At 43.4% G+C, this 24,656-nt stretch overlaps 3 protein-coding genes across 4 annotated transcripts in view; 1 reads left to right on the top strand and 2 right to left on the bottom strand.

Annotated features, from left to right (window-relative positions):
- The window catches only part of LOC109406862 (activating signal cointegrator 1 complex subunit 2), a 35,293-nt gene extending 12,619 nt beyond the window's left edge, over window positions 1-22,674 (bottom strand). Inside the window, exons 1-3 of the mRNA XM_029854673.2 lie at window positions 22,485-22,674; window positions 22,318-22,395; window positions 22,104-22,261 (exon numbers count right to left, since the gene is read on the bottom strand). Of these exons, the coding sequence (XP_029710533.2) occupies window positions 22,104-22,261; window positions 22,318-22,395; window positions 22,485-22,505 (257 nt within the window). The 5' untranslated portion in view covers window positions 22,506-22,674. The remainder of the gene's footprint in view (window positions 1-22,103; window positions 22,262-22,317; window positions 22,396-22,484) is intronic.
- Window positions 1,017-7,764, top strand: LOC115256347 (probable cytochrome P450 6d5). 2 transcript variants are annotated; one of them, XR_009996040.1, is made up of 3 exons: window positions 1,017-1,716; window positions 1,784-6,419; window positions 6,483-7,764. XR_009996040.1 is itself a non-coding variant. In XM_029854674.2 (2 exons), the coding sequence occupies exons 1-2, from the start codon at window positions 1,093-1,095 to the stop codon at window positions 2,675-2,677; spliced, it is 1,518 nt and encodes a 505-aa protein (XP_029710534.1). In that variant the 5' UTR covers window positions 1,017-1,092; the 3' UTR covers window positions 2,678-7,764. The 2 variants fall into 2 exon arrangements, 1 of the variants encoding a protein (XP_029710534.1); XM_029854674.2 differs by having other exon boundaries at window positions 1,784-7,764.
- LOC134284977 (probable cytochrome P450 6d4) lies at window positions 15,833-22,075 on the bottom strand. Its single transcript, XM_062844679.1, has one exon. The coding sequence runs from the start codon at window positions 21,755-21,757 to the stop codon at window positions 20,255-20,257; it is 1,503 nt and encodes a 500-aa protein (XP_062700663.1). The 5' UTR covers window positions 21,758-22,075; the 3' UTR covers window positions 15,833-20,254.
- Window positions 22,675-24,656: the final 1,982 nt, after the last annotated feature.

The following is a 24,656-nucleotide window of genomic DNA, read 5'->3' on the forward strand; positions in this document are numbered from 1 at the left end:
ATTCTGGATTTCCTTCTGGAAATGCCTTCTATGGATTTCGCCAGATTCTTTTATGGGTTTCTCCTGAGGATTTCTTCAGGAATTCCTTCACAAGTTCCTCCAGGAGTTTCAACAGAAGTTTAGTCTGGATTCCTTTGAGAGATCCTACTGAAATTTGACGTAATGATTTCTTCAGAAACTTCTAGAGGATTCCCACTAGAAGAAACTCCTGCGGAATTTCTAGAACAAATTTCTGAAAGTTTCCTATAAGGAACTCAGGAGGTACTCATGAATTATTTACAAAAAAAGCTCCTGAAATGTTCCTGGAAGATTCCGAAAAAGAAACTTCTGAAGAATTCCTACATAAACTCCCGGCGGATTTTCAAAGACACGGCTGAGGACTCCCAGAAAGAACTTCTGGACGATTTCTAGAAAAAAAAACTTCAGTAAGATGTTCGAAAGGAACATCTTGACCACTTTCTGAAGGAACCCATGGAACGAAACGAAACGAATATTGTGAAACATATGAAATACGGCAGACTTCGATGGGCTGGTTACGTAGTGCGAATGTAGTGTGGAAACAATAATGGCTATAAACAACATTCAGCAAGGACCCAGTAGTGGTCAGCGACTTTGTGGACGGCCGCTGTCAACATGCGGTCAAAGAAGACCCAGGTACCCTGGACGTTCAGGAAGCTCTACTATACACTACCACCGTAAGGTAAGTGTAATTAGACGGGTATGAAGAAACTTTATTCCTAGGGAAGTCAAGAAAATAATCAGGACCTTTTAGAGAATCGAGGCCATATGCAACTGTCAACGATATCATTTGCCAGTTAAAACTATATACCGACTAAACTACGGGTCAGAAACGAGAGTAGAAACTAGGGCGTATCCACTAAGCGCAATAAACACCTTAAAAAACAATAAAGAAGCCGTCACTTTCTTCTGATGAACCTAATTTGATTAGTTACTACGCCGCTGAGCAATACTGTATCTCAAAAAATAGTCCCGTTATCTGAACCGTGATTTGCAGAACACTTTATCTCCGTCGAACCATTTTCGGAAACCTTTATCTGCATCAACGAAGAGGGTCAATCTACCAGTATCAAAATGACACCGCTCTCGATTGGACTGGCCCTCTTCTGCCTAGGCGCTTTCGCGTTCCTGCAGTACATCTTCGGCTACTGGAATCGGCGTGGTGTTCCCCAGCTGACCCCCTTCTTCCCGTTCGGGAACTTTTCGGACCTGTTCCTCGGCAAGGCATCCTTCCCGAAGGTGTGCGAAACGCTGTACGAACGCACCAAGCAATGGCGTCTACTTGGAGGATACATTCTACTGAGACCAATTCTGTTGGTTAACGATCCCCAGTTGGCCAAGGACATCATGGTACGGGACTTCCAACATTTTCACGACCGTGGAACCCACGTGGACGAAGCCAACGACCCCCTGAGTGGACATCTGTTTTCGTTGGCCGGAGAAAAGTGGAAGCATCTTCGTGCGAAACTGACTCCGACGTTTACCAGTGGACGCCTGAAAGGCATGTTCCAGACCTTGGTCGATACAGGCGAAGTCTTGCAGGACTACATGCTGAAGTGTGCCAAAAATGAAGAAGTTGTGGAGATCCGTGATGTCCTAGCTCGATACAATACGGACAACATTGCATCGGTGGCGTTCGGCATTCAGATCGATTCGATTAACAACCCCAACGAACCATTCCGCCAGATTGGAAGAAAGGTAGGTGTGCGACTGATAAGTGTCTCAGCTGATTGCGAACCGTTATCTGAAACAGCTATATTTTTAGTTTTTTGAATCAAACTTCCGAAACAACATGCGCATAATGATAACTTTCATGGTACCGAAGCTTAGCAAGTACTTGAAGATTAAGTCCGTGGACGCCGAAGTGGAGCAGTTCATCCTAGGTATGGCTCGAGAGACGCTGGAATACCGCGAGAAGAACGGAGTTGTGCGGAAGGACATGATGCAACTGCTAATACAGCTGCGCAACACAGGAACCGTATCGGTTGACGAACGCTGGGACGTCGAAACAACCACCAAGTACAAGAAGCTTTCGATTGGAGAGGTTGCTGCGCAAGCGCACGTATTCTTCCTGGCCGGTTTCGAGACATCCTCATCGACCATGTCCTTCTGTCTGTACGAACTGGCCAAGAATCCGGAAATCCAACGCAAGGTTCAGGCGGAAATCGATTCCGTAACTGCACTGCACGAAGGCAAAGTGACCTACGACAGCATCAACGAGATGCGCTACCTGGAGTGCTGTATCGACGAAACCCTCCGCAAGTACCCTCCGGTTCCAGTTCTAAACCGCGAGTGTACCCAAGAGTACAAGGTCCCCGATTCCGACATCACTATCGAAAAGGGCACGGCCGTCATACTGCAGATCTCGGCGATGCATCACGATCCACAGTACTATCCGGATCCGATGCGGTTCGATCCGGACCGGTTCCTCGATCCGGAAATGAAAAGCAAACCGTACGCTCCGTTCGGCGATGGACCGAGAATTTGCATTGGGCTGCGGATGGGTAAGATACAGACCAAGGTTGGGCTGTCGTTGATGTTGATGAAGTTCAACTTTGAACTGTCCGGCCACGAGGAACCCGAGCTGGTGATGAGTCCGAACACCTTCTTGCAAACGCCCGTGGACGGTATCAATTTGAAGGTTAGTTGTCGGAAGTAGAGTTTTAGGTGTACATGTACAGGAAATAAAATACATAAAAAGAAGTTTTTTCCAGAAAAACCTCAGACTGAAGAATGCCGAAATTCCTCTCAGGATTTCTACCGAAATTTTATACAGCACTTTGCTTTGAATTTCTTCCGAGATTCTTCCTTGGATTTCTACCGCAATTACTTCTTCAAATTCCTTTTGCAGATTTTTTTTTTACAGAATTCTTTCCTCAATGCTTCCCGGAGTCCTTCTTTAATTTGTCTAGGAAATTGCCAGAGTTTTATTTATGGATTTCTCCAGGAGTTTTTCACAGGATCTCTGCAAGAATATCTTTCGGAACATCTTTCAGGAGATATTCCGCTATGCTCTTAGAGTTTCTCGCGGGATTCTTTCCAAAGAAGCTTCTACAGGTTATGCCATTTGTTTTCAGGAATTTCTCTTAGTGGTTTTCCGGGATAGCTTCCAATAATTTCTCCTGGGATTTTTGGGAGATTTCTGCAGAAGTTCTTCCAAGGACTTCTTCAAGATAATTTTCCGGGATTTCTTCTCCCATTGTGACCCAGACTGTGGAAACGTAGAAGATCAATTGAGCGCCACCAAGAACACCAAGCTACGCAATCATGGAATGTCCACAGTCAAACAGAAGTCTCACTCTATTCACTTCTCTTCGTTATCCTTTTTGACGGTTAGTTCAAATATTTTGTTAGTTCAAATGTTTGTAGGTTTTTGCTCCTGTTTGACGTTTGCTAACTACCGCCACCTACTGAGTGGTTTATGCGTAGCACAGCTTGGTTAGCATTGGGCGATTATGTTTTCGTGACGATGATTTTTATCGCAATTTGTCCCAAGTGATACGTCTGTTTGTCTGTGGAATGTCAGTAAGTCACATATTACACCTGGAGGAAGATAGAGAGACGAGGGAAAGTCAAAACCGCGATAGAGCGAGCCCGTCAGCGCTATTCGGTTCTCGAGAAGGAAGTGAAACGCTCCTGTAGATGGGACAAAAGAGGGTAGACGGACTATCTACGATGTCTCCTGTCGCCTTAGTGGGATTGAATGCAGCGATGCCCGTCCGGATAGTTTTTGGCCGAACCGGCAGACTAGTTGAAACGCTGGTTTGATAACTTTGAAAACCTTTTTCAAGTCTCGGCCAATCAACACCTCTGCATGATCCGCCAAGGGTCCTTTCTCGACATTTCTAAGAATTAAGTTTCTTCATACCTGTATAAGAACACTTATCTTACTGTAGTAGAGCCCCTCGAACGCTCAGGGTTCCTAGCCCAAGTAACAATTTAAGTTTTGTTCGGCTCTACAAGAGATCTTTATGACCAATTTTATAAAACTTGCAATAAAACTGAATCATACATCAAAACCTCTTGATAACCTCTTTAAGAGCATCTTCCGGCTAAGTGGACTACTCTCGGAGAGGTTTTGCAAACCGCATTAAGAGTAGCAATAAACCCGTTTTAAAACCTAGTTGAAAAATTTCCCATTTTCGATTGTTGTTGTTTTTTTTTTTCAACAAAAACAATGACAGCTCAAGATGCAGAGAAGCTTCTTCGATGGCACGTAAAGTTCAGGGGGATACACTGCCATGAATCGCAAGTCAGTCCCATATGTAAAATGTAGGCATTGAGAAAATGGCCTCTGAAGTTTTCAAATTCGATTTCTATGTGAAACTCGAAAAAATCGCCATGAATTGCAAACTTCTGCGATCATCACGAAACATTAACATATTGTTTCAAACGTGACAACGTAGCAGTGAAAAATATAAAACTGGGTAAAATAGTGTTAGGTTTTGTACTAGAGGGTGGACAAGTTCGTAATGAGACTGACTTGCGATTACATTTTATTATGGGACAATCTGACTTGGTGTTGTTTTTAAATTTTACTGAACAAACTATATATTTTTTTGCACGCAGCTGGAAGATCATCCGAAGACAGCTCGAAAACGCCCATTAACTCATTTTTGCCCAAAATGCAGATGGGACTGACTTGCGATTCACGGCAGTACATCACTCGTAAGTAGAAAGCAATCATTTCAAAGTAATATTTAAGTAGTTATTGTGCCGGTAGGCTTATGCGCATTCGAATTTACCGTGAATATTGGGGTTGCAGAATCATAAAATTGATGCGCTTCGAAAATACTGAATAATATCATCTTGAAATGAAATAAATCAATTTGTGAATTTAGTAAAACTATCTCGAATAAACGTCGCCATTTGGGTGTCTCCAGGTGTGCTTGTGGATATTCTTGCGTGCAAAGTGGGTGCTACTAATGGACATCCCTCTGACAGCAGCAAAATTTACTAATCTTAGGCCGTAAAATTATCCCAACTAACATTTCCAGCGCTGTAAGCTTCAGTTATTTGGTTTCTGTTGTGTAACAATCGTATTGAAACAGTCAACGCTGAATAAAAAGGAAGCTAGTCAAATATAAATCATAATCTAATATACGGCTGCAACACAAGCACCATACAACTACCAAACTCAGTTATTTTTTTTTTTTTTTTCAAAACAATCATTTGTCACTTGGGCTGCCTTTATTGCACTCTATTCCAACTTCGGGAAATTTCCCGGATGATGTGAAAACTTGAACAAATCGAATAGGAGACTCCACTAACAAAACAGCTGCTACTAAACAATGCAATTCTTGATACTGACAAATCCACAAACCAGCAGCGCTTTTAGGGCCGTTATGCGATATCATTACAGCTAGAAGCTGTAATAAAGAAACTGTTGGTAAATACCATGGCTTGACGACCAAACGCATAGTAATCTACACTATCGAACATAGTTAGCTTGAATACACATGTTGTGTTTGTTAGAACTAATTTTACGTTTTGATTCTACTATACCATGTTTAGTCACAGCAGATACCGTTGTTATGACTTGGTCATGATTGTCGTGACGCTGACTCGATTTCGGACTAATTTCGATAATCCGTTAAAGAATATCAAAATCGGAAAGCAATTTGCCGATCCGCCGAATTTTTCGCGCACTCTATAAAATTAGGTCCGATCGTTCTAACATTGGTCAACAGAATGGTCTTTCAATACCGCCACAACTACCGTAAACCTTACTCGATGCTCTTTGCCGAAAAGCGCTCTCGATGTCGATTTATTTAGATTTCCGAGAGAAACTTTCAGTGGCCCGTTCGGCTAACCTACTTCGTAGTTTCTTCCACTCAAAAATACAGGTTGGGCACCTAAAGGAATCTACACATCCACACGCGCACATCAACGAACCTCATCGCTTCTCACATGCTTTTTTTTCAAACTGTCGCGCTCAATCGGCACTGCACTGGCACTCTATACAAATTGAACTCTCATCTACTTTTCGCGCCTCTCAATCTCTCGCGTTGTCTAGCCGAAGCATCAATCCGCCTCGTGAGCTAGTCGTTCGTTCGCGATCCGAACGAAGTCTCCCTGTCGAACACGTTGCTCTCCGTAGAGAGAGTCTACCTCGGCGACCATCCTTCTTCTACGTAGTTGCTTTCGTTTGCTGTTTTCTGATCGTTCCGTTTCCATTATGAATATTTTATAGCAGCTGCGGCTTGACACCAAGCACGCTAAATCTAAACTAGCTAATTTCATTTATTTTATTTACCCTGCAACATTTATCTCCTACAATGATGACATTTCACAATATTATACAGAAGTTGGCAGAAATTGGTTCTGTAGAAATTGTTTCTATAATTTAAATTATTTTTGTGGTGCAGAGAAAGTATTTCTATGTAAAATTAGGCGACATGGTAAGTTCGTCCTCTTGTTCGTCCTTTTCTGAATAAAGAAACTAGATAAAAAATCGTGTACAGCATCCCCAACAAATCCTCCGGGCTCGAAACCTCTCACGGTCACCATTTATGCCGGTATCGACAGCGTTACCGGTGTCGAAGCTCATTGAGAATAAAAAAAATGAAAATTCTAACAAACTGAGGAAAATAAACATGATGCAGTGATGACGAGGAATCCAATGCTGACACCGATTTGTTTAATTAGTGATCACTGATGTCGTTGTTGGTCCCGGTGAATCAACCTCCAGAGCCCCCTGTACCAGAAACCCGCATCCACCATAGAAAATTCGGGAGTTGTTCAAACTATTCCTTCCCTGGAGCCAACCCAGCCGAAGAACAAAAATGATCCGCAAGCAAACCGAACGTCACGTCAGTAAATTGGAAGCTACATCAGATCCAGGTATCAAATGAATTGCGAACATCCAGACGTGCTATCATTACAGAATCCTCTGACAAGAATTGTTCTGAATATCTCTTTCCGTCTGCAGTAACAACCTCGGTAACAACTTCTACAAACTCCACATCCGCTTCAGCAGTGCAATTTCCGAACAACGTCGACTAACCCCAACTGGTCATCCCGCAGGAATTTTATCTGAGTCGCTACGCTACGCCAGGCCCAGGTTTTACGCAGCTCCGCCTCTTCCGTAAGTCAACAATTCTCATAGAAATTACAATATTGGAAAGTTCGTCTGAGATGCTCCCGTGATATTTTCAAATAAGTTGCTTATTGTATTTATGACATGTATTTTACTAGAGTAAAGGCAATAAAACGAATTAAATTAAAATGTTTCTTAAATTTTAAAATGTAACCAAAACAAAAACATACCCCAATGATACCATGTTCATGGTAATTATAACCATATTGCTATAGTTAAACACACCATGCTGCTTATTACGCACATAGTTAAATGAACCATGAAAAGTGATTCAAGAGTACCATGAAACGTAAACAAAAAGTGGCATGGTAATTTCAAACCCGTACATGGTAGTTTCAAGCATGAATCATGGTCTACCAAAATCAAGTGGTAAAGTTGTCTTAATTTAAACCTCGATCTGGTCGCCGTTACCATGTCTGTTTTTTCAGTGTAGGATAAAATGATCCTGAAAAGAAAACCGCGGTAGAATTAGTTTGCGCGAAGAAAGACTGAAGCCCTGCAGCAGAGATTCCGGCCGCAAACTGACAAGAATAATGAATTCCGAAAAAAAAGTTAATTAAGAGCTAGTGATGAGAAGAAATAAGCGAATTATACAAAATGGATTGCGGGAATAAGTGTGCCAATAAAATAAAGCAGGTTTAAATGTGTGTAAGTGATTTTTCATTTTTTAATAAACACTCGGAAGTTCTGTACAAAGATATTCAAAAGTTCCTTTGAAATCACATTTGTTCATTAGTTCTTTGGAGAATTATTACCCTAGTTCTTTTGGGATTCCTTCTAGAAACGCTGTGAAGAGTTAAAGAATTCCTCCTGGAGCTGCTTAAGTAACTTTTTAAGAAGGTCCGTTAGAAATTCTATCAGAAAATCCGAGTAGGATTCCTCCAGGAGTTTATTTATGGGAATCACGATGGGACTATTTTCCAGAAGTACCTAGTGAAATAATAAGAATTATTCTTTCGGGGTTTTTTTTTATCTGGGATTTCTCCAGATCTAGAATTCCTCAGGAACTCTTAGGATTTCTGCAGTACATAATTCCTTCTGCGATTCCTAAAGAAGCTCCTTCTAGGATTTCTGCAGAAGTTTGTTCTGGGATTTCTCCACGAATTCCATCTGGTATTTTTCCAGATTCCAATATACCTCCATAAATTCCTTGTGAGATTTCTTGAATCCCTTCTGAGATTCCTCCAGGCATACTTCTAGGATTTCTTCAGGAATTTATTCTGGGATTTCTCTAGAAATTTCTTCTGGGATTTCTCCAAGAATTCTTTCTGCGATGCATCCAGGAATACCTTCTAAAATTTCGTGCTGAAAATCTCTTTAACAAAGATAATATCTGAATTTATTCCTGGAATACCCTCTAGAATTTCATCTGGAATTTCCCCACAAATGCCTTATGGGATTCCTCTAGGACTTCCTTCTAGGAATTCCTTCTAGGATTTTTCCACGAGTTCCTTCTAGAATCCTCGATGAATCTCTTCTAGTTTTTCTCTATCAATTTACTCTGGGATATCTCCAGGAATTCTTTCTAGAGTTCTCGCAGGTATTTCTTCCAGGAAGTTGTCTTAGGATTTTATCAAAGTATTTAGACTGCGATTTCTACAAGAATTCCTTCCGGGATTCATTCAGCATTTACGGAATTCCCCTAAGAATTTCTTCTAAAATTTATCTGCAAATTATTTCTCTTGTGGGATTCCTTCTAGGATTGTTCTGTGAATTTATTCTGCGATTTCTCCAGGAACTTATTCTGTGACCAGGAATCCCTTCTGGGATTTCTGCACGATTTTTTTTCTGGGATTCCCTTTAAATTAATTCTGGAAGTTCTCCACGAATTCCTTCTGGAATTTAACGCCTTTTGGGGTTTTTCCAGGGATTTATTCTGGAATTCCTTCTAGGATTCTCCCAGAAATTTCTTCCGCGATTCTTTCAGGAGTTCCTTCCGGCATTCCTCTAGGTATTATTTTCGAGATTCTTCCAGGAGGTCCTCTTTCGATTAATCTAGGAAATTAGACTGCGATTTCTCCTGAAATTTCCGGGATTACTCCTTGAATTCTTACCGGAATTCCACTAATAATTCTATGCGAGATCTCTATCCCTCCAGGGATTTCTTCTATTTTTTATTATTTTTATTACTTTTTCATTAAGACATATTGTCAGATGAAACATATAGATAAACATAAACATTATTTCTCCAGGAATTTATTGCAACATTTTCACAAGAATTATTTCTGTGATTTCTTCAGGATTTTCTTCTAGGAGTTCCAGTATTTCTCCAACTATTCATTCTGCTACTGCTCCAGAAATTCGTTCGGGAAGTTCTCCACAAATTATTTCTGGGATTCTGCAGCAATTCGATCTAGAATTACTCAACCAATTTCTTCTGGGATTTCTCCAGGAATTCTCTCTAGGATTCCTCCTGGAATTTCTTCAGGAATACCATCCAGGATTTCTCCAGGAATTTATTGTGCGATTTTTTCAGGAATTTATTCTGGGATTCTTCTAGGATTTTTTTCTGGGATTTCTCTGCAGTTTCCTTCTGAGATTCTTCCAAGAATTCATTTTAGAATTTCTCCACGTTAGGTATTCCTTCAGGAATTCTTTTTAGGATTCCTCCAGGAATTTATTCTGGTATTTCTTCCGGAATTCCTTCTTGGATTTCTCCAGGAATCCCTTTTGGAATTAGTCCAGGAATTTCTTCTAGAATTTCTCCTGGAATTTATTCTGAAATTTCTTCAGGAATAACTTTGGGAATTCTTCACGTATTACTTCTGGGATTTCTCCAGGAATTTATTCTAGGATTTCTAAAATTGTTCGATTTATTCTGGGATTTGTCAAGCAATTCTTTTTGTAACTTCTCCACGATTTGCTTCTGGGATTCCTTCACGAACTCCTAGGATTTCCCCAGGATTTTTTTCTGGAACTTTGCAGGAATTCTTTTTGAGATTCCTCCACAAATTCCTTCGGAAAATTCTCCCAAAAAATTCTTCTGGGATTCCTTCAGTAATTCGTTGTTGTATTCCTCCAGGAATACAATACTCTAGTAATTCCTTCTTAGATTTCTCTAGGAATCCCTTCTGGAATTCGTCCGGATATTTCTTCAAGGACTTCTTCAAAAATTTATTCTGAGATATCTCCAGGAATAGCATCTGGGATTTCTTCACATATTGCTTCTGACGTTCATCCAGAATTTTCTACTAGGATTTCTAGAATTTTACAATTTATTCTGGGATTTGTCGAGCAATTCTTTGAGTAATTTTCTCCACGATTTTTTTCTAGGATTGCTCTAAGAATTTATTCTGGAATTTCTCCAGGTATTCCTTCTAGGATTCCTACAGGAAATGCTTATGGGAATCATGCAGAAATTCCTTCTGGGATTGCAGGATTGGGAATGGGTGTTGTGTTATTTCAGGAATTCCTTATAGTATTTCTTCAGCAATTTGTTCTGGAATTTCTTCAAATATTCTTTCTGGGATATCTTCAGTAAGTCATTCTGGGATTATCTCAGAAATTGCTGCTTGGATTCCTCTAGGAATATGCTCTGAGATTCATGCAGGAATTATTTTTGGAATTTCTTCGCGAATTCTTCTGGTTCCTCCCGGAGTTCATTCGGAGATTCTTCCAGGATTTCCTTTAAGGATACCCTCAGGAATTCTTTAGGGATTCCTCCAGGAACCCCTTCAGGGATTCCTCCTGGAATTCCTTCAGGGATTGTTTCCGGAATTTTTTCAGGGATTCCTCCAGAAATTCCTCCAGTAATTACTTTGGGGATTGCTTCAAAAATTCCTTCGTAGATTGCTCCAGAAATTCCTTCAGGGAGTTCTGCAGGAATTCATTCTGGTTTTTTCTCCAAGAATTCTTCCGGGGATTCCTCCAGAAATTGTTCCGGGGATTTTTCCAGAAATTCTTCCGGGGATTCCTTTAGGAATTCTTCCGGAAATTCTTCCAGGAATTCCTCCGGCGATTCCTTCAGGTTTTCCTCCAGGAGTTTCTCCGCGGATTCCCCCAGGAGGTCCACCGGGGCTTCCTCCAGGAGTTCCTCCACGAATTCCTCCAGGAACTGCTCTGAGGATTCCTCCAGGAGTTCCCCCGAGGATTCCTTCAGGAGTTCCTCCGAGAATTCCTTTAGGAGTTCCTCTGGAGATTCCTTCAGAAGTTCCACTGGGGAATCCTTTAGGAGTTCCTTCAGGGATTCCTCCAGGTACTCTTTACGGAATTCCTCCAGCAATTTCTCCAGGAATTCTTTAACGAATTCCTTCAGCAATTTCTCCAGAAGTTACTCCATGAATTCTTCCAAAAATTCCACCAGAAATTCCTTCAGTAATATTTTCAGGAATGCCTCCAGAAATTCTTCTAGAAATTTTACCAGGTAATTCTCCAGGAATTCTTCCAATATTTCCTCAAGCAATTCCTTCAGGAATTCTTTAAAGGGTTCCTCCAGGAAATTCTTCGGGGCTTCCACAATGAATTCCTTCGAGGATTCCTCCAGGAATTACTGCGGGGATTCATCCGGGAATTGTTTCAGAAATTTTTCCAGGAGTTTTGCAGGACTCCTTCGAGGATTCTTCTAGAAATTCCTACTGGGACTCCTCCAGGAATTCTTCCTATTCAAGAATTACTTCAAGGATTCCTCCAAGAAGTCCTTTAAGAATTACTCTGGGATCTACTCTATGAATTCCTCTGGGGATTTTTCCAGCAATTTTTACAGGAATTTCTCCAGAAACTCTTTCATGAATTCTTACCGGAATTACTCTTTCAAAAATTCTTCCAGGAATTTATCCAAAAACTTCCAGAAATTATTCATGGAATTTCTCCTGGTACTCTTCCAGAAATTTCTCCTAGAATTCTTCCAAGAATTCCTCCTAGAATTCTTCCAAGAATTCCTCGAGGAATTCTTCCAGGAATTGTTTCGGGAATTCCTTCAGAAAATGTTCCAGGTATTCCTCCAGGATTTCTTCAACCAATTTCTACAGAAATTCTTACAGGAGTTTCTCCAGAAATTTTTCCAATAGTTCCAGTAATTCCTCCCGTAAAATTTCCAGGATTTTTTTAAATTCCTTAAGAAATTCTACCAGAAACTTTTCAAATGTTTCTTCCAGGAATTCCTCTAAGGATTCCTTATGGAATTCCTCCGGGTTTTTTTTCCAGGAATTCCTCCAGGAATTCCTCCGGGGATTCCTCCAGAAATTCCTCCGGGCATTTCTCCAGGAAATCTTCCTGGAATTCCTCCGGGGATTCCTCCAGGAATTCCTCCGGCAATTCCTCGAGGGATTCCTCCGTGGATTCCTCCAGGAATTCCTCCGGGGATTCCACCAGGAATTCCTCCAGGGATTCCTCCAGGAATTCCTCAGTGGATTCATCCAGGAATTCCTCAGGGGATTCCTCTAGGAATTTCTCCGGGGATTATTCCTGGAATTCTTCCGGGATTTCCTCCAGGAATTCCTCCGGGAATTCTTCCAGGAATTCCTCCGGGGATTCCTCTAGAAATTCCTCCGGGCATTTCTCCAGGAAATCCTCCTGGAATTCCTCCGGGGATTCCTCCAGGAATTCCTCCGGGAATTCCTCCGGGCATTTCTCCAGGAAATCCTCCAGGAATTCCTCCGGGGATTCCACCAGGAATTCCTCCGGGGATTCCTCCAGGAATTCCTCAGTGGATTCATCCAGGAATTCCTCCGGGGATTCCTCCAGGAATTCCTCCGGGGATTCCTCCAGGAATTCCTCCGGGGATTCCTCCAGGAATTCCTCCAGGAATTCCTCCGGGGATTTTTCCAGCAATTCCTCCAGGAAAGTTCCTCCTGGGATTCCTCCAGAAATTCCTCCGGGGATTCCTCCGGGGATTTCTCCAGCAATTCCTCCAGGAAAGTTCCTCCTGGGATTCCTCCAGAAATTCCTCCAAGAATTCCTCCAGGAATTCCTTCGGGGATTCCTCCAGGAATCCCTCTGGGGACTCCTCCAGGAATTCCTCCGGGGATTCCTTTAGGAATTTCTCCCGGAATTCCCCCGGGGATTTCTTTAGGAATTCCTTTCGGGATTCCTCCGGGAATTCCGTCGGGGTTCCTTCAAGAATTCCTCCAGCAATACCAGGAATTCTTCCGGGGAATTCCTGGTGGAATCCTTGCAGAAACTCCTGGATGAAATATTGGAAGAATTATTGCAAGATTTTCCGGAGTAATCCAGGAGGAATTCTTTGAAGAATTCCTTGAGTATTTCCTGGATAAATTGGAATTCATGCAAAGGAATTCGTGCAAATTCATGCAAAGGAATTCGTTAGAGAATTACTGGAGAAATTGCTGGTGGAATTCCTTGAAGAGTTTCTGGAGGAATCCTTGGAAAAAATCCTGAACGAGTCCCTGGAGGAATCTCCGCAGGAATTCCTGGAGAAGTCCCCGGAAGAATTCTTGAAGGAATTCCTGGAAAAATACCCGCATTTCATAAATTCCTGGAGGCATCCTCGGAGAAATCCCCGGAAGTATTTCTGGAGGAATACCTGGAGGAATCATTTGAAACATTTCTGGAAGAATTTCTTAAGGAATTTTAAAAAGAAATCCTGGAGTTTTTACGGGAAGAATTCTTGGAGGAATTCCTGGAAGAAATTATTGGAAAAAAAATCTAGAGAAACTCCTGTAAGAATTCCTGTAGAAATTGGTTGAAGAAATCCTGGAGAAATACCTGGAACATTTTCTGAAGGAATTCCTGGAAGAATTGCTCGAGGAAGTCTTGGAAGAATTCTAGGAGGAATTCCTGGAAGAGTACCAGGAGAAATTCCATGAATAATTTCTGGAAGTTTTTGGATAAATTCCTGGAAGAATTTTTAAAAGAGTAATTCCGGTAAGAATTCATGAAAGAGTTTCTGGAGAAATTCCTGTAAAAATTGCTCGAAAACCCCCCAGAGGAATTCATAGAGTAGATCCCAGAGTAATTCTTGAAGGACTTCTTGGAGGAATCCTTGAAGTAATTCTTGAATAGGAAGAATTCCTGGAGGAGTCCCAGAAGGTATTTTTAGAAGAATCCTCGAAGGAGTCCTGCAAAACTCCTGGAAAAATTTCCGAAACAATTCCCGGATGAATTCCCGCAGTAATTCTTGGAGGAATCCTCGAAAGAATTAATTATGGAAGCCCCAGAGAATTTCCTGGAGGAACCCTTTAAAGAATTCCTGTTGGAATTCCTGGAGAAAATATTGGAAGAATTCCTGGAGAATTACCAAGTAATATTTCTAGAAGAATTCCTGGAGGCATTCCTGAAATTATTACTGAAGGAATTCCTGATGGAATTTTTGGAAGAATTCATGGAGTAATTTCTGGAGAAATTGCTGAAGGAATTCGTTAAAGAATTCCTGGAGGAATTCCGTGAAGAGTTCCTGCAGGTATTCCTGGAGGAATCCCCGGAGGAATTCCTGGAAAAATCCCTGGAGGAATCCCCGAAGGAACTCCAAAAGAAATCCCCAGAGGACCTCCTGAAGGAATCCCCAGACCAACTCCAGGAGGAATTCCCGGAGGAACTCCAGGAGGAATCCCCGGAGGAACTCCTGGAGGAATCCCCAGAGCAACTCCTGGAGGAATCCCCGGAGGAATTCCAGGAGGATTTCCTGGAGAAATGCCCGGAGGAATTTCTGGAGGAATTCCCGGAGGAATTCCTGGAGCAATTCCCGGAGGAATTCCTAGAGGAATCCCCTGAGGAATTCCTGGATGAATCCACTGAGGAATTCCTGGAGGAATTCCCGGAGGAATTCCTGGAGGAATTCCCGGAGAAATTCCTGGAGGAATTCCCGGAGGAATTCCTGGAGGAATTCTCGGAGGAATTCCTGGAGGAATTCCCGGAGGAATTCCTGGAGGAATTCCCGGAGGAATTCCTGGAGGAATCCCTGGAGGAATTCCCGGAGAAATTCCCGGAGGAATTCCTGGAGGAATTCCTGGAGGAATTCCCGGAGGAATTCCTGGAGGAATCCCTGGAGGAATTCCTAGAGGAATCCCCTGAGGAATTCCTGGATGAATCCACTGAGGAATTCCTGGATGAATCCACTGTGGAATTCCTGGAGGAATTCCCGGAGGAATTCCTGGAGGAATTCCCGGAGAAATTCCCGGAGGAATTCCTGGAGGAATTCCTGGAGGAATTCCCGGAGGAATTCCTGGAGGAATCCCTGGAGGAATTCCTAGAGGAATCCCCTGAGGAATTCCTGGATGAATCCACTGAGGAATTCCTGGAGGAATTCCCGGAGGAATTTCTGGAAGAATTCCCGGAGGAATCCCCGGAGGAACTCCCGGAGGAATCCCCGGAGGAATTCCAGGAGGAATTCCTGGAGGAATTCCAGGAGGAATTCCTGGAGGAATTCCAGGAGGAATTCCTGGAGGAATTCCCGGAGGAATTCCTGGAGGAATTCCTGGAGGAATTCCCGGAGGAATTCCTGGAGGAATTCCCGGAGGAATCCCCGGAGGAATTCCAGGAGGATTTCCTGGAGAAATGCCCGAAGGAATTCCTGGAGGAATTTCCGGAGGAATTCCTGGAGGAATTCCCGGAGGAATTCCTGGAGGAATCCCTGGAGGAATTCCTAGAGGAATCCCCTGAGGAATTCCTGGATGAATCCACTGAGGAATTCCTGGGGGAATCCCCGGAGGAATTCCTGGAGGAATTCCCTGAGGAATTCTCGGAGGCATTCCCGGAGGAATTCCTGGAGGAATTCCCGGAGGAATTCCTGGAGGAATTCCCGCAGGAATTCTAGGAGGATTTCCTGGAGAAATGCCCGAAGGAATTCCTGGAGGAATCCCTGGAGGAATTCCCGGAGGAATCCCTGGAGGAATTGCTGGAGGAATTCCTGGAGGAATCCCTGGAGGTATTCCTGGAGGAATCCCTGGAGGAATTCCTGGAGGAATCCCTGGAGGAATTCCTGGAGCAATTCCCGGAGGAATTCCTGGAGCGATTCCCGGAGGAATTCCTGGAGCAATTCCCGGAGGAATTCCTGGAGCAATTCCCGGAGGAATTCCTGGAGGAATTTTCGGAGGAATTCCTGGAGAAATACCAGGAAGAATTCCTGGAGGAACTCCCGGAGGAATTCCTGGAGGAATCTCCGAATGAATTCCGGGAGGAATCTCCGAATGAATTCCGGGAGGAATCAGAAAGAATTCGTGAAGAAATTCCAAAAAGAATTACTGCATGAATCGCAAAGCATATTCCTAGAGGAATCCAAGCAGCAATTTCTAAGATGATCCCAGAATGACTTACTGAAGATGTCCCAGAGAAATTCCTGAAGAAATCCCCGGAGGAATTTCGGAAGGAATCCCCGGAGGAATTCCTGGAGGAATCTCCGGAGGAATTCCCGGAGGAATCCCAGAGGAATTCCTGGAGGAATCCTCCGAGATATTCCTGGAGGAATCCTCCGAGATATTCCTGGAGGAATCCCCGGGAGGAATTCATGCAGGATTCCCTGGAAGAAATATCTGGAGGTATTCCTGTTAGGATTTCTGGAGGAATGGCTGGAAGAATTTCCAAAGAAATTCCCGGAGGATTTTTAGGAAGAACTACTGGAAATATTACTGGAGGATTTTTTTTATGTAATCCCTGGAGGAATCCCCGGAGGAATAGGCGAAGAACTTACTGAAGCTGTGCTCGGAGAAATTCATGGAGGAATTTACGTTGAAATCCCCTCAGGAATTAATAGAGGATTTTCTGGAGCAGTCCTCGAAGGAATTCCTGGAGGAATGCATGGATGACTTCTTGGAGGTATTTCGGGATGTATTCCTGGAGGAATTGCTTGAGGAACCCCCGGAGAAATTTCTGATGAAATTCCTAGAGGAATACTCGTAGGAATTCCTCGAGGGATCCCTGGAGGTGTTTTCGAAAGGATTCCCGGAGAAATCCCTGAAGATATTGCTGGAGTAAATCCCCTGCCAAATCACTAAGAACTACCACCGAATCGCATTTTTTCCTGGGAATTTGTAGCTTATATTTGAGCAAACTTTAGATACATTTTCGCAGCTATTTTCCGCGGCTGGTAATCCATCTATTTTCACCCCGTAATCCCGATGGATTTTTTCTTGGGAAATTGTCAGCTTCCACTCGAACTTGACCAACTGCATCACAATTCCAAATGATCCGACCTCGTCACAGGCAAGGGAACTGGTGTATATGTCCGCCACCGTATGCACCACCAGCTGGAAATCATATAACCTTTCTTCCGGTTGCGGAATAGAACCAGTTTGTCCGGCCGGAATATCAACGGGTCACAATGCTGGTTCTAGTCAATGCTGGTCAATCTTCCACTGTGCTGCGTTCCAGACCAAGTCAGTCTGAGCTGAGCGTAGATTCATTGTTGATAAACAAAATTGGTAAACAAGTTGTTTCGTCGATTTTTTTCTTCTTTTTTCTCTCTCAAGATCGACTGTCAAAATTACTTTGGTAAAAATGCTGTTTTTTCCTTGACCTCATTTCTTGCCATCTGAGTACTAGGCTTAAAACTCAAACGCACACCTTTTCCCGTCATTGAGTTTCCTGAGTTTGGTAGTCCTTTCTCTTTTTGGCCTATGCCATTTTTTTCCTTTTCATTCATCTACCTCATGATGAATCAAGGTATTTACATATTCTAAGGTAGTCTTAGATGTCAAAACTGGCTGAGCGGCCATTATTTTTTCACCGTGAGAAATTCTGAAAACAAACACCCCCCCTCAGCAAATTCCTTTGTAATTTGGCTTCCTCTGCTTTTCCCCACAAACTAAACGACCTGCTTAACCTTCCATTATATAAAAACCTTGATGATGAATCACGATGTCGACATCGGGAACGAAGCAAGCGCACGCTGCGCACGCACACAACTTAGCGTTACCATCATTATCATCAATGCCATTCTACTACTGACCGAAGCCACGCTCAACATATACTAATCAGTTACATAGCACAACACCTAATTCTCTACAGGTATGTGCATCAGCACCCTTTTCGACCTGATGCAAAACGCCCTTCAGGTAGTTGAGGGTTGGTGTCACCAATATGGCCTTTCGGTAAATCCGAGTAAAACATCTATTGTTATTTTTACGGAAAGGCGAAACCGTAATGGCGTTCGACCTTTGCGTCTCTTTGATTCTGAAATCGATGTGACTGAACAGGTACAGTACGTTGGAGTCATTCTTGATTCCAAGCTTTCCTGGACACCTCACATTGAGTTCACAATCAAGAAAGCTTGTATGGCCTTCGGGTAATGCCGGCGAACCTTTGGTACAGCTTGGGGTCTAAAACCTAAGTATATCAAATGGATTTACACAACTGTGGTTCGTCCAATATTGGCGTATGGATGTCTTGTGTGGTGGCAAAAGGGCGAAGTGAGAACGGTCCAATCAAAATTAGGCCATCTCCGAAGGATGTGCTTAATGGCGATGTCTGGAGCGTTCTCATCAACTCCTACGGCAGCGCTCGAAGTTCTCGTTGACGTTGCCCCACTACACATCCATCTCAAAAAAGAAGCACTTTCTTGCACTTACCGTCTATGGGTACTCGGTATATTAGAGGAAACTCCTGTGAACCGCAGTTCAACACACACCTCGTTGTTTCCACTTTTGGTGAATTGGGACAAAGTTGTCCTTGTCCCAAGTGATCTTACAATTGCTTGTAATTTTCTATATAGGACATTTTCCACGAAATTCCCTTCCCGGGAAGAGTGGACATCTGGTTATCTGGAGAGAAGTATTTCAGACGGCATGTATGTTACACTGATGGCTCCCTTCTCGAAGGTCGGGCAGGTGCTGGTGTTTATTCTAGAGAGCTAAGGCTGCATCAGTCTTATTCACTTGGTAGACACTGCACCGTTTTTCAGACCGAAATCTTTGCTCTTATGTGCGGAGTGCAATCAGCACTTCAGCAGCACGTAATGGGCAAGGTAATATACTTCTGTTCAGTTAGCCAGGCTGCTATTAAAGCACTTGCTTCGGCCAACTCCAGGTAGAAAATAGTTATCGCTTGTCGAACTCAAATCGAGGAGCTGAATTCAACAAACGCTGTTCACCTGGCCATTCTTCCATCGCTGGAAATGAATTGGCTGATGAGTTAGCTCGCACTGTAGCATCACATGACTTCATTGGCCCTGAGTCAGCTATTCCGGTATCCAAGTGTTGGGTAAAGCTTCAGATTGACACCTGGCCTGCCACTCAGCACAAACAATACTGGAATAGTTTGGAGTCGTGTCGTCAAACAAAATTGTATTGCACTGAGCCATCTCCAAAGGTGGCGAAGTATCTAACAAATCTGTCTAAGCATAATTGCAGCATGCTGGTCAAAGCGTTGACTTACCACTGCCGACTCAGTTATCACATGGCGAATATTCAGCAAACTGATTTATTTGTATGTGATAGCTGTGAATTCGATTATGGAACTTCGTATCATTTGATATGTAACTGTCCAGTTTTTGCGCAACTGCGTTTCCGAGTACTCGGAAAACACTTATTAAGTGAAACTGACTTCAGAAACCTGAATCTTCAGGACGTTCTGCTGTTCTTGACCCGCTGTGGTAAAGAGCTATAGGCTTTCTTTACGCTTTATGCGTTATTACAGTGCCCTTTTCAGGGCGCTGTTTGAACCCATTGTGGTATGCTTTTGCGTGTATGACGATCCTATTCCCTTACCTGTCCTTTCCCCTGTCCTATCATTTTTCCTTCCTTTCTCCGTCAGGTAAATGATGAATAGGCGATGGCACAAATTTCCCAAATGGAGGAGAACGTGCCTCTAGAGCCGACCTACTGATACCTGATTTGTGGCTTTTCAGTCCGATTGTGACATAAAAAACAACCTACAGGCTACATAAATTCAGGTCGACCAAGCGTTGACTGGGACCCAGTAGGACATTATGGCAGAGGCAGGGGTTCATTGCGGCGCAGCCTCATTTAAGACGCACGAGAAGTCGATGCTGATTCAACCTGACACATGTTAAGGCGATAGCGTATAATCGCCTTAGATGCGGATCTTTTACGTCAACCCTCGTCACCACCGAATCTTGGAAGTAAGCAAGTTATAACTTAGAGACTAGTTACAGTTAAAGCAAGTTATAGTCCATATACAGTATACAGCAATGACATTCCTTTATTTCGCTCTAAACAATTAAGTAATTAAAGAACAGCTCCTTTATTCTGATGCGGTGATCGACTTATCGGACACTTCTTGCGTTATTCAATCGCTCCGACCCCTATATCTAACGTTCATGTTGAAACTTCCCTGCGGAGAGATGGTGAAATGCATGGGATCGATCGGCGCCTCTCGATGCTGGTCCTCGGGGTCCGATAGGGTAAAGTTGAACATCGAGAGTAGATGAACCAGCGCTATCTTGACGTTCATTTTGCCCATCCGTTGTCCGATGCAGGAACGGGGTCCTTCGCCGAAGGGGAAGTAAGGCGTCCGACGGATGTCGTCCGGATCGTTGAAGCGTTCAGGGATGAATGCGTTTGGATGCGGGAAGAACTCCGCATCTCGCTGGAGGGCGTAGATTGGAATAAGGACGAGGGTTCCTTTCTTGATGGTGACTTGGGAGCTCGGGATCAAGTAGTCTTCGGTGCAAATTCGGTGCAGGTATGCCAGGGCTGGAAACTTGCGCATGGTTTCGTTTACGCAGTTGTCCAGGTATTTCATGCTGAGCAGACTGTCGTAAGTGATGGAACCGTTATGAAGATGGAGAGATTCGTCGATTTCCTGTTGAAGCCGGCGTTGAATATCCTGATTTTTGGCAAGTTCATAAAGACAGAAGGCAGCCGACGATGAACTAGTTTCCATTCCGGCCAAGAGAAATGTAAAGACCGTGACTGCCAAATCGGTCATGGTGAACTTCTGGGAGTCATCCCGGTTTTCGTTGTTCACGATTTTAAGCAACGACTGAAGGACGTCTCTTCGTGAAAACCCAGTGTTTTCTCGAAACTCTACGGTCTGACGAACAACTTCCATGAAGAAGTCCTGAACAATCTGATCCACCAGCCGAGTCCGGGTGAATTTCAGAACACTTGGAACCAAAAAGCCGCCCGTCCACCGAAGTACATTCTTGGCGCTGGATTCCACAGTACTGCAGGCTACTCTGTAGAATTGTTCTTCCGGGTGGTTCACGGAATCTAACTCCATCCCGAACGCCACCGAAGCAATCATGTCAACCGAATACCTCAGAAACAAACTGGCCAGATCCACCGGCTCTCCACCATCTGCATACTTTTTCATATGATCCTGAAGCTTCAATCCACCAGCCAGCTGCGTCTGGAAGATTTCCTCAATTTTCAACGGCGTAAAAGCGGGAGCTATTTGGTGCCGCACATGGTGCCACCGTTCTCCATCCAGTGCAAAAAGATGACCGCTGAAGGGATCCCGCTTCTCGTCCACGTAGATGCCCCTATCGCCAAAGTGATGGAAGTCCCGGGACAAGATGTCACGCGCCACAACAAAATCGTTCACGAGCAGTGCCGGGCGGAATAGAATGTACAGGCCCAGCAGTGGGTGGTCATTTTTCGTTCGCTCGTAGACGTCCTGGAGGTGGTTGACGAATTTGGCGCGACCTCGCAGAACCGGACCGAAATCTCCGAAGGCGAACGATGGTTTCCGTTGTGGAATACCGCGACGTTTCCAGTACCGGTAGTGGTGGTGCAACAAAAGATAGGCGCAGGAGATGAAGACTAGGACGAATAGGAACAGCAGCATGGCGGATCGCCTCTATAACGACTTCTGTCTTGGTCAGGATGAGGTGCAACGAAAGCTTTGATCGCGAATGTAGAGAACCTCAGTGTTGCGAATCTTCTTCAGCTGATAAGGACAAATATAGCTGAACATTTCATTGATAACAGTCAGTGAAAGTGGGTTACTCATAATATATGCGTTGATTTGAATGCAGTTCAGTGGACTCAATGAGTTAAAGCGATTCTAGATAATGTTTCTTATTTGACTGCCTCGGAATAAGTAAAATTTTGCGGACAATTAATTAGAATTACCCTGAAGGCAATCGTCCAACCTTTAAAGCTTTAGAGCAAAAATTGTTAGGCGTACTCACCGGAAATGTTCCAGCCCGAGCAGCCACTCCATATCCTTGACGAACCACTCGGTTTCGCTGACCCATTGATCCAAAGGAGCACCTTCCTCAACCAACCCGTTTCGCATCGGGAAGGCTGCGTACCGGGTGAAGCAGCGCGATTCCTTCCATTTCTCGTGCTAGAAAAAGGCGAAGATTAGAATCAAACTCCCAGCGGAATACAGAAGATACCAACCAAAGCGGGAAGCTTCCGCTTCACTCCGTCTTCGTCAAACGATAGCAGCAGCTCGTTCAACGGGAGGTTCTTTTCGTTCTGTGCGTGAAACAAACGAAGGGTTTGCACCATAATGCGTAAGTAAACATTGCCCGTACCGAAGGAAGATTTTTTCGATCGCGACTTACCTCAAATGTTACGAACACCATGGCGAATTCTTTCTGCCTTTCAACAAATTTTCAACTTTCACAGTCTACTGCATTGAACTGCGTATCAAAACTAAACCGATATTACCGACTTTTCATGAAAATTGCACTGAAAATGTGGAAAAATCACTCGCAAGCGGTTTTCGCTGCGAAAAATAAGAATAATTTTGTCAACATCAGCAATCAGCTGTACTGGTCTGAGAACTGTCAACCACTACACGATAAACGCCGAACGCATCAAAAGCGAGTAAAAACCAAAGACGCGGTTTCTTTCTTTTTTGCACCGGGACAGCAACGAGGGGTTCATCCGTTCATCAACCGGAATCAGCAAATAATCGGATCTCGGAACCAACTGAGTTTTTAAATTTTAAAAAATGTATTGTAATTTGTGTTTGCTCTGTATGCTCTCCGCCGTACGCGATCCGAAATTCCCCCGGTGGTTGTCGGTTCCTCTGGGTAGTGGTCCTCCGTGCACAGTGTTGGATTCAGTGCAATTTCCAACAAGTTATGGGCCCAGCTAGCGGCAAGACGCTGTGAAATCCGGAGCAACAATGAGCAATCTTGAGTAACTCTTTTTTTCTCGAATCCTTTCAGAAACGTCTCTATAGAGACCGAGATAGAGACTATATACAGAGCGGGAAATCGGGCAAGGGTGCTCGATTTTCCACTGGTATCAGGCAACACTACGGGAAAACCAGAGAGATCCAGAGCTATCCAGAGGAATTCTGAACAATTACTTCGATAACAGTTACTCTCACTATATCCACTGACAAACAGACGTAACACCTAGAACAATTTTCGTGAAAATCCATCGTCCAGTTCACACTACCATCACCTGGTGGAAATGTTTCACGAAACACTGCGTTGTGCAATATCATCAACAGAAGGCGCTAGTGTGAAATGTCAAACTCAAACAAAATCGATGTACGCGACTCTGGTTGTGAAATCCACAACTATGAAAATTTCAAATGATCGTTAAAAGCGTGGTCGATGGAAGTGTTACGTCTGTTTGTCTGTGCTATATCTGTCTTGCTCCTAGTTCTCTGGCTACATGACACGTGCAAAGTGGCGGATCACTTCCAAACAACTGAATCGAAAATGCGTTTTGATAAAAATGCGTTACAAAATCCTCTAATGCGTTGAAAAATGCACAGATATGCATGGCGAATTATTCACGTTTTTGGAGTTTTAATACATATTGTCGTCGTGGTTGAATCCCGAAGTTTCCCCACACGCGACAATCGAGTTTCTCCAAATCCATGCGTGAAACCTAACGTCGGACATAGTGCGCTGGGCAGCTGATCTGGCCCTATCCGCATATCCGCGAGCGGTAATGGCGGCGGCAGGCACAAATAACCGGTTCGAATTTTGACGTTTCGTGGGGATGCGGGCATCTCCTAATCTCCTACCAACATATTCACCACTGTAAATCTAAATAGGTCCACTCTCTTCCATTCTCCGGGTATCCCAATATCACCTATCAAAACCTCTACCTGCACGAACCGTTCACCGAAATCACTTTCGCTTTCTAGCTTGATCTGCTCCTCTTGATGTGTTCATGGCCTAGCCAGCAGTTAATGCATTATTCACACCAAGCTGAAGTTCGCAGTTAACTCAGAGGGATTGCAGGGTTGTAGTCTGAGAGGGATCGGATGATTCTGCTTCCCAACACCCCGTATGAACTCTAACGAAAAGAAACGAGGGGCTTTTACCAGCGAGCTGTCACGTCCCGTCCCAGGCTTCGATAAGAGATTCAAGACCATATTCAGATACTACGATGAACGAGCTACCGAGAATAAGCCATCCCGAATAAAAATTTACATTAGCCTGACGTTAAATTTCGATGTATACATCAACATCAAGGTTTGATGTACTTCTGATGTTGAACATTAGAAAACATTACGATTCAGATGTGTTTATGCAAGGTAACATAATGTATACATCAGGAAATTAAACGTTTTTCTGATGTCAAGCAAATAATCCGAAACATCAAAATCTGACGTTTTCAAATGTTTTTTGATGTGCAAAAAACATAAAACTCTAACGATTTTCTTTTGTATGTTGATGTAAAATAACAATAGATTTGGACGTTTTCAGATGTTTCATGATGTGCAAAAACATTAGATTCAAACGTTTTGTTATGTAGATGTAAAA

The sequence above is a fragment of the Aedes albopictus genome, chromosome 1, assembly GCF_035046485.1.
Source record: "Aedes albopictus strain Foshan chromosome 1, AalbF5, whole genome shotgun sequence".
NCBI classification, from domain to species: Eukaryota; Metazoa; Arthropoda; class Insecta; order Diptera; family Culicidae; genus Aedes; species Aedes albopictus.